General features: G+C 53.0%; 1 protein-coding gene across 1 annotated transcript; it reads left to right on the forward strand.

The window, feature by feature from the left end:
* Nucleotides 1-3,257: 3,257 nt before the first annotated feature.
* Nucleotides 3,258-9,166, forward strand: MT3 (metallothionein 3). The gene is made up of 4 exons (XM_087546557.1): nucleotides 3,258-3,413; nucleotides 3,566-3,613; nucleotides 3,887-4,077; nucleotides 9,032-9,166. Exons 1-3 carry the CDS (start codon nucleotides 3,364-3,366, stop codon nucleotides 3,975-3,977), a joined length of 189 nt encoding a protein of 62 aa, XP_087402683.1. The 5' UTR covers nucleotides 3,258-3,363; the 3' UTR covers nucleotides 3,978-4,077; nucleotides 9,032-9,166.
* Nucleotides 9,167-9,694: the final 528 nt, after the last annotated feature.

Here is a 9,694-nt window from a genome sequence, read left to right on the forward strand (position 1 = left end):
GCCAACCCAACGGAGCCCAACAGGCCCGCAGCAGGGGACCAACACGACGCACGCCGGCGACCACGCGAAACGCGATGCCACCCATCCACCTCCAAGGCAGGCCCAACAGGGCGCCCCCGCCCCCCGGGCGCGAACTTGCGCCGGCGGCCCGCCGTCGCATCCACAGAAGGACAGCACAACGAGACAGGGCGGGGAGGAGAAGAAGGAGCCTCAGAATCTGACCCGGAGCCACCGAGATCCAGCGCCCAAAACTTATTGGCCCGGAGAGGGGAGATGCGGCCAGGGCGAGGAGGGGAGGACAGAGCGCGGATGGGGGCGGCACGAGACGCCGGAGCGGAGCCCGGGGGGACAGCGGAGGGGTGGGAGGTGGAGACGCAAGGAGCAGGGTCGCTGCCGGGGAGGAGCCCGACGCAGGTGTCGCCACATGAGGGGGAGGGGAGGGAGGGGAGAGGAGGGCCATCTGACGGTCGCCACATTTTAGTGTTAGTTTATTTATGTTTTTTTGTGATACCAAAATGTACTTCTGTTTTCCTGTGAGCCAAACCAGGACGTTCACTTCGGTGTATGAATCTTCTTGCTTTTCTTTGTAATAACGACGCGTCTCTGCTACCGGTGCTACGCGCTACAGGTATAAAGCGAAACTACGTACTAGTAGTGTATGTGTAGCGCAGTGGTATCTAGAGGCTAATTTCAGATTCCCAACAAGTCTATATATAAATAGATAACAGATGGATGAGACCTTACACAACTTGTAGCAGTGTTTTTATGAAATTTCCCGCGTTACAAATAAAGACACACAATAGAATAAATGATACAGGATGATGAGAAAACCCTCACAAAGGCAGATCAAAGAAAATTGAACATCGAGAACTGCAGCGCGCACACACACACAAGTTGCGCTACAATACGCCATAGGAGTCACCAAACTCCAATGAGGCGCTTCCGTCGCCATGGACGAGAACCGAATCCGCATCTCCAGAAGGAAACCACCGGACGGCGCGACATAACCCTCTCCAAGCTGTTGCTGGAGAGGGCCACTTGCCCTCTCGCTCTGGACCAAGGAGCGTCGATCCTACCGACCAACAATTTTTTTTTAAGACGGATCCTACCGACCAACATTGGTAGAGCACGAGGAGAATGCAGTCATGTGTAAAAGAAAGGAAACCCACAAGCCCACCCCCACACAAAGGCCTAAGAGGGATCGAGCTAGAGCAAAGCCTATCAGACCACCACGATGCAGACGAGAGGTACTTGAACTCCACAATGATGCCCCCAAGAGAGTAACGGCGCAAAGTATCGCCATCGCCGAGTCCGAATGAACGGGCTAGCATTTTAACTCCGAACCCAAACTCGGAAGAGAGAACCACAAGGGCCCCCCCTTCAAACACGCAAAGGGTCGCCTGCGCCTCAAGTATATCGGGGGTTGAGTTTGTACGTGTTGCATGAGTTGCAAGACTGAGCATGGAGAGAGATTGAGCCGGACCGGATTGGAACAATTAAAAGGAAATATAACCACCAATGTGATGCTTTGTTTACTTCTTTTGTTGTTATCCAGGCCTATGGAATTTGCCCGTTAGTGGATATTCGCTTGAGAGCAAGGCCAATCCTGAGGCTGGGACGGGAATGGCAAACGAGCCGCCACATCGTCGGTTGGAGCGAGGCAGAAGCTTAATATGTGCGGGTTCGGGGGTTTGTCGGTGCCGAATAAGGGTTGGGTTTAGAGGATAGCTGGGGGAGGGGGAGGGGGAGGGGAGTGGGTGGATCAACATACAAAGCGGTTTGGGCAGGGTAGGGTGACAAGGTAGCGGTGGTAGGTTCATTGGGGCTGAGGGTTAGAGTTAAAAACACGGTTTGAGGAGAAATAAGCCTCCTGATGAGCCCTTGGATTTCCATTAATGGTCTGCACTGATCCGATTAAACTCGACATCTAACACCGACATATGGTGCCTAAGCGTTGAAATGCATTGTCATTTGTTTGTTTGATGCATGTATGCATTAGCTAACAATATTGTAAATACTCCAGTGATCTTAAATAGGGCTACCAATAAAAAACATTGGAAATGCTTCGTTTAACCGGCGGATCGCATGCAAAGCGTCTGCCGCCTTTTCCGCCCGCTATGTGTCATGCTAGCATGCAACTTTATCCCTTTGTCTGTACCCTCTTCCTATTCTTATCCATTCATTGTTACCTCTGTCCCGCATTCATCTTCTCTAATTCTTTTCATCGTTTCCCTACCTGCTCCTCTCTCTTCAGAACTTGACCGCTCGTCTATTAATCTCTCTATCTCCGTCGTTGCAATTGGGCGTCTGGATGGCCTGTGAATTAATCGGGGAGCATGAGTTGTGTTGCTAGAGATGGTGTTTCAACGTTTTTTAAACCGACGGCCGGACTGCACCATCCAGCCGCCTCCTCGAGCTCAGTCGCAACCGTCAGTGCCACCCGCAGCAAACAGTCCTGCAACATGATTTTGTTCCAGAAAAATTTAGCAACATGACCTCGCTATTAAAAAATCCTATAAATGTTTCTGTAACATGACCTCTATTACAAAGGTTTCTGCAATACACCCTCTGTTGCAACAATGAAGAGCATTGATCAGCCGTAGCGGATCCGACGGCTCATGACCCGGTCAATCTTTAATCTTTTAAAAAGATCAACGAGCGGACGCTTAACACACCCCAAAGAAGACACGACCAGTGATTGGATATAAAAAAGAGCTAGTCTAGAGAGAAGGGTCCGGAAGAGCTAGGCATGCATGGATGGAGGTACTTTGGAAGAGCTAGGCATGCATGGATGGAGTTAGGCATGCATGCATGGAGAAGGGTCCGGTCTTTTTTACTCTGCACATTGGATTTGCTAAAAGTCAAACTTTGCGAAGTTTGACCAAATTTATATTAGAAATTATTAGCATCTATAATATCTAATAAATATAATATGAAAACATATTCCAAGATGAATCTAATGATATTGGTGTTGTTACGTAAATGTTTAAATTTTTTTATATAAACTTGATCAAAGTTGGATGAGATTGACTTCAGATAAACCTAATATGCAGAGTAAAAAGTATCGGATGAAGTACGGCCAGGCGTGCGCGTGCGGTGACGGTGAGAGATTCCTTCCGTGCGGCGGATGGCGGGCGAGCACTAGCCCCCAAGCCTAGCTAGAGTTTCTCCCGTCCCCAGCCCGCGCCGGACCGGCGGATTCCCTCCTCTCAAGGTCTCAAGCCCCGGCTCTCACGACACCCCTCCGGCCCGGCGCGCGGCTATATATAGCACCGCAAGCAGCGGCCATTGCTCCTCACCTAGCAAGAGCAAAACCAATCAACCACAAGTCGACTCGCCAAGTACCCTCCGATCGATCACGCCATGGCTGACAAGTGCGGCAACTGCGACTGCGCCGACAAGACCCAGTGCGTGTAAGTACAGTACCTACCAGACAGCCAGATGGAGCTAATCCGTCTCTTCCACATGCCTCGTCTCTATGTAGTCCGATCTTCCTATTGATCTTTGCTCTACCCTGTCTCTGAGTACATGTTCCTGAGGTGGTTCTGTCATCTCATGTGTGCAGGAAGAAGGGCGACGGCTTCGGCATCGTCATGGTTGACACCGAGAAGAGGTACCGCGCACTAGTATTTCACTTCGCTGATCCGTTCCGGTTTGAACTACATGTAGAAACTAATCGGTTGAAACTGTCCACACGCACACGCACAAAGAAAATTTACGGCATGGTCACACAGAGCCTAGCTTGCTGACAGATTAACCAAAATTAACTCCAGTTGCAAGATCTCTTCATCCAGGACGATCTTGATATAGCCTCCGGAACTAAATAAAAAACTGATTTGACTAGAGATCTCTATCGAAGACCTAACGTTGGCCCATGCATGTGCAGCCACTTCGAGGTGCAGGAGGCCGCGGAGAACGACGGCAAGTGCAAGTGCGGCACCAGCTGCACCTGCACTAACTGCACCTGCGGCCACTGAAGCCCGCCCCGCCGGGCCTCTCGATCATCACGTACGCCTCTACCGTACTAGTAACCCGTGTCAATAAAAGTCGATCTGTACGTGTGTGTCTACGTATGTTGTGTTAGATAGAGATCGGATGACCACGCACACACACTCTGTATATTCAGTCAGAGAGATTACAGGTACATTATATAGGCCGTGAGCCATGCCCTCCCGCATGCATAGGCACGCAGGCCTTGTGCGTGGAGTGGTGGTTATGATCCTGAAGACTAGGACTAGAGTACAACGTTACATGCAGTACACCTCATACACATACATACATACATGCAGGTTAACACACACACCCCCCTAGTCGGAACATCGCCTGGATGGATGTTCAGACTGGTACGGAAGTCCATGAAGACGACCGAGGGGAGTCCTTTGGTGAAGATGTCGGCAAATTGAGAGCCAGAGGAAACGTGCAGTACACGGGCTTCTCCCAGTGCGACACGATCCCGGACAAAGTGTAAATCAATCTCGACGTGCTTGGTGAGTTGATGCTGCACGGGATTGGAGGAGAGATATGTCGCGGAGATGTTGTCGCAGTAAACAACAGTCACACGGGATGGCGGTCGGTGAAGCTCTCGGAGAAGTTGGCGAAGCCAAGTGGCCTCGGCAACGCAGTTGGCCACAGCCCGATATTCGGCCTCTGCACTAGAGCGGGAGACGGTGTGTTGCCGTTTCGAAGACCAAGAGACAAGATTGGGCCCAAGGAAGATGCAGAAGCCAGAGGTGGACTTGCGTGTGTCTGGGCACCCGGCCCAATCTGCGTCGGAGTAGGCAACAAGTTCATGCGACAGAGAGCAGTAGAACTGCAACCCGTAGTGAGAAATGCCTTTGAGGTACCGAAGGATCCGCTTGACGAGCTGAAAATGAGCTGTGCGGGGAGCATGCATGAATAAGCAGACTTGTTGGACAGCGTAAGAGATGTCAGGCCGGGTGATGGTGAGGTACTGCAAGGCGCCGGCGAGGCTGCGGTAGTGTGTGGGGTTGGGGAGGGGATCACCATCAAAGGTAGAAACCTTGGCCGAGGTGTCGATGGGAGTGGAGATCGGGTTGCAATTCAGCATGGAGGCCCGATCGAGTATCTCAAGGACGTACTGCTGTTGGGATAAGAAGAGGCCAGATGCAGAGCGAGTGACGTTGACGCCAAGGAAATGGTGTATGTCACCTAGGTCAGTCATGGCGAACTCGGCATTGAGGGAGGCGATGACGGAGGTGAGCAGGGAGGAGGTGCTGGCGGTGGGAATAATGTCATCAACGTACAGAAGCAGGTAGGCCATAGAGGATCCGCGTTGAAGGATGAAAAGTGATGTGTCACACTTGGAGGCAATAAACCCCAAGGAGAGGAGAAAGGACCGGAAACGCAAGAACCAAGTCCGGGGTGCTTGCTTCAACCCATAAAGTGACTTCTTGAGGAGACACATGTGGTTGGGATAGGAGGGATGGATGAAGCTGCTGGTTGAGCGCAATATACGGTTTCACCAAGATCGCCGTGAAGGAAGGCATTTTTGACATCCAACTGGTGGATGGGCCAAGAGCGGGCAGTGGCGATGCTGAGCACAACACGAATGGTGGCTGGTTTAACCACGGGGCTAAACGTGTCGGTGTAGTCGATGCCTTCCTTTGGAGTGAATCCCCGGAGCACCCAGCGGGCCTTGTAACGAGCCAAGGAGCCATCAGGATGCAATTTGTGCCGAAAAATCCACTTTCCAGTAACCACGTTGACACCTGCAGGTCTGGGAACCAAACACCAAGTTTTGTTCTTTGTCAAAGCATTAAACTCGTCGAGCATAGCATCGTGCCAATGTGGGTCCTTAAGAGCATATTTATATGTGGCAGGTAGAGGGGAGATATCGGGAGAGGAGGTTAGTGTGAAGAGACGGCGTGGTTGGGCAAAACCGCGTTTGGCGCGTGTTGTCATTTTATGTGAGTTAATTGGTGGAGCTAAGGGAACAACTGGGCGACGTGGCGGTGTAGGGGTGGTGGGTGCAGAACGCGAGGTGGATTCAGGAGAGGCGGCGGGCGAATCTGGTGGGGATCGGTGCGGGTCAGCTGGCGCAGCAGGCGAATCTCATGGGGATTGATGCGGATCGGGAACAGACGTGCCAGGGGAATCGGGGTTGGGTGGTTCGTGGGGCGATGCGTGGGGCGAGGTGGGGCTCGGGGCTGGCCCGGTCGGGGAAGTGGGGGAGCGTGGGAGCACGCGGCGCGGGGGGGCTGGTGGGACGGAGCGCGAGGCGGATCGGGTCGTCAGGCCACCGTTGGAGGGAGGGGGAATCCCGGAGGGGATTGCGCGTAGGTGGGGCACGGGATCCGTGGTGGGATCCGGTGTGGCAGGATGCAAAGTGACCGAGCGTGTGGGTGGCTCATAGGGAAAAGTGGACTCGTCAAAAATGACGTGCCGGGAGACGATAACTTTGCGAGTCTGGAGATCGAGACACCGATAACCTTTGTGTTCGAGAGGATAGCCAAGAAGAGCACACCGAGTGGAGCGAGGGGCGAGTTTGTGAGGGCTTGTGGCATAGGGATTAGGGAAACAAAGGCACCCAAAAACCCTAAGATGATCATACGAGGGGTGCACGCCGGTGAGAAGAAAGTAGGGTGTGAGAGAGGCCGTTGTGGTGGAGGGACGACGGTTGAGGAGGTGTGTAGCGGTGTGAAGAGCTTCAACCCAAAAGGTGGGAGGTAGCTTGGCGTTAAGAAGAAGTGTGCGGACGACGTCATTGGTCGTGCGGAGCATGCATTCTGCTTTGCCATTTTGAGGAGACGTATGGGGATAAGAGAGGCGATAGATGATGCCGTACGTAGAGAAGAAGGTGCGGAGGGAGGTGTTGATGAATTCACCACCGTTGTCACATTGCATGCATTGGATTAACATGTGAAATTGGGTATAGATATAAGTGAAGAAGCGTTGTAGGGTAGAGGACGTTTCGGACTTGTGGCGGAGGGGAAAGGACCAGGAATAGTGAGAGTAGTCGTCAAGAATAATGAGATAATAAGTGTAGCCCGAAAAACTCACAATCGATGAGGTCCACAGATCACAATAGATTAATTGAAATGGTGCAGTGGTATAATTATTTGAAGAAGAAAAAGGTAAACGGGGTTGCTTCCCGAGCTGACAAGAACTACAAATGGTACTAAGTTGTTTATTACAATCGGGAAGAAGGGTGCAGGATAAAGAAGCTAAGGTGGCTTTGCTAGGATGGCCGAGCCGTCGATGCCACAAGTCGCCGGAGGTGGTGACGAACGCGCCGGAGGTTGTGGAGGCGGAGGTGTCGTAGAAGGGATAGAGCGGGCCCGGGCTACTCGACGTCAGAAGAGGTGTCCGCGTGGGAAGTGCCTTCACAGAGAAACCATGAGGGTTAAAAGCGACTTCAACGTTGTTATCAGAAGAAAGTTTACGAACAGAAATAAGATCTTTAATAATGCCGGGTGCAACGACAACATCACGGAGAGAAAGATTGGTGGGAGGGAGAGAAGTAGTGCCAGTGCCTACGATGGGAAGACGGTGACCACTGCCAACGATGATGCTCGACGGAAAATGCTTAGGTAAGGGACAAAACGAGGAGAGGTTACCAGGGTTGCCGGTGATGTGCGTGGCAGTGCCGGAGTCGAGGATCCAGTCAGCGCTGGTGCCGGGAAGACCTTGATGGCTGTAGGCGTGGTTGAAGAGCGCGGCGTGATCCCAGGAAGGAGCACCATACGCCACGGGAGGTGGCGGCTGAGGCGAAGACGATGAGCCCGGGAACATCAGCGGGTACGCCTGGGAGTGGACGCCGGGGCGAGGGCCGAGGACGCCGGCAGCGTTGGGAAGGATCCAGCCAGGGCGAGGTTGAGGTAGAGCCATGCCGAACGGGGCGAAGTAGCCCGTCCACGGGGACGACCGCGGCCAGCCGAGTCGAAACGGCCACGACCGCGGCCGCCACCGCGACCACGGCCACGTCCACGGTCACCAGAGCCGCGGCCAGGCGGAGGCTGGCGATCACCGCGGTCACCGCGATAGGTGCGGTCGTTGGTGGAGGAGGAGCCGCCGGAGACGGTGAGGGCAGCGGCACTGGCCTCAGCAGCCCGCAGGTTGATGGTGTACTCCGCGAGATCCACACGGGAGCGCGCGACCTCAAAGGGAGGAAGGGACACCGTGTCGCCGAGGATGGTGCGGATGGTGTCGAAGCGGGCGTCAAGGCCATGGAGAAACTGCATGGTAAGATCATCAGCGGATACCTTGTGACCAGTGTCGGCGAGGCCGTCCGCCAGCGCCTTGAGACGGCGGGCGTACTCCGTGACGGTGAGATCGCCCTGCTTCAGGTTCCAGTACTGGCGCATGAGGTGGAGGTATTGCGCCCCCTGGTTGGCGAGGAAGTAGTCGCGGATGCGTTGCCAGGCCGTGAACGCGTCAACGGCGCCGCCCATGATGAGCTCAAGGAGGGAATCCGCCAAGGTGAAAAGCATCCAGAGGACGAGGCGCTGGTCGATGGCGAGCCAGGCCGCGTCGGGGTTGGGGGAGGAGGACGGGCGATGTGGTCCTGAAGGCGGTACTGGGTGAGGACGCAGGTGAAGAAGGTGCGCCATTTGATGTAGTTGTTGTCGGCAGGATCAAATTTAAACTTGATGTGATTGGAGATGTGGTCGTTGTGGAAATTCTGAACGAGGGGATCGGCGGGAGGGGGGAAGGAGGGGGCGAGCACGGTGGCGAGGGCAGTGGAGGCAGCCGGGAGGGAAGGGGAGGTCGCTGGGGGAGAAGATTGGGTGGAGGAGTGAGCAGCCGGGAGGGGGAGATCGCCAAAGAGGTCCTCGAAGGCCATGGCGACTGATACCAAGATAGAGATCGGATAACCACGCACATACACTCTGTATATTCAGTCAGAGAGATTACAGGTACATTATATAGGCCGTGAGCCATGCCCTCCCGCATGCATAGGCACGCAGGCCTTGTGCGTGGAGTGGTGGTTATGATCCTGAAGACTAGGACTAGTGTACAACGTTACATGCAGTACACCTCATACACATACATACATACATGTAGGTTAACAGTGTTGTCGTCGTGCAAGAACCTGAAGGTTGGCTGATGTGTGCATAGGATAGGATCTTAGATCGGCCGATCGGTCCCGTGTTCCTCCCCTGTAACCAGTGGCTGAGCTTCAGGTACTACTACTATGTGGTTGTGAGCTCGTACATGTTGTGGCATGTGACTTCATTTTGCGTGCACGGAATGAAATTTGTCGTGTGGTTAACTAGTACTTCCTCCGTGAAGAAATATGAACGCTTTTATATTTCTGTATAAGAATGTTTAAATCACTACTTTAATGATCTAAACACTCTTATATTTTTTTTCGGAGGGAGTAGCTAGTAAAACATATCTCCTGGTTGCTTCTCTATCAAGCATCTACGCATGCCTGTTTGCAAATCGGGGCGGCAATTAAGCAACATAGAGTGGTTTCCGGGTTTTTATCTTGATATATAAACATTTTATTCCCGGAACCCGCAGAAAACTTGCCCCAGCTTTAGTAACGAAACTTAGCAGGTTCTTTACACTACCACATACACAGAGTGCATACCAGATATAGGGGGCTAAGCGCCGCAGAGAGGAAACAAAACAAATCAAAAAAAAAAAGTTGGGCTGTGCTAATACCTAAAGTCCACAACATCCATTGTTGTCTAGTGAAATCCGAATCGAGATATGCACCCACCACCTG

Source organism: Triticum urartu, chromosome 3A (assembly GCF_056163025.1).
Source record: "Triticum urartu cultivar PI428250 chromosome 3A, HENAU_Tu73, whole genome shotgun sequence".
In the NCBI taxonomy this organism is placed as follows: Eukaryota; Viridiplantae; Streptophyta; class Magnoliopsida; order Poales; family Poaceae; genus Triticum; species Triticum urartu.

Bases quoted from the DNA above. Each gene is read 5' to 3' on its own strand.
- MT3 (XM_087546557.1), top strand. From the start codon at position 3,364: ATGGCTGACAAGTGCGGCAACTGCGACTGCGCCGACAAGACCCAGTGC. The intron at 3,414-3,565 runs GTAAGTACAGTA...TCATGTGTGCAG, and splicing joins GCCGACAAGACCCAGTGCGT to GAAGAAGGGCGACGGCTTCG. The intron at 3,614-3,886 runs GTACCGCGCACT...ATGCATGTGCAG, and splicing joins ATGGTTGACACCGAGAAGAG to CCACTTCGAGGTGCAGGAGG.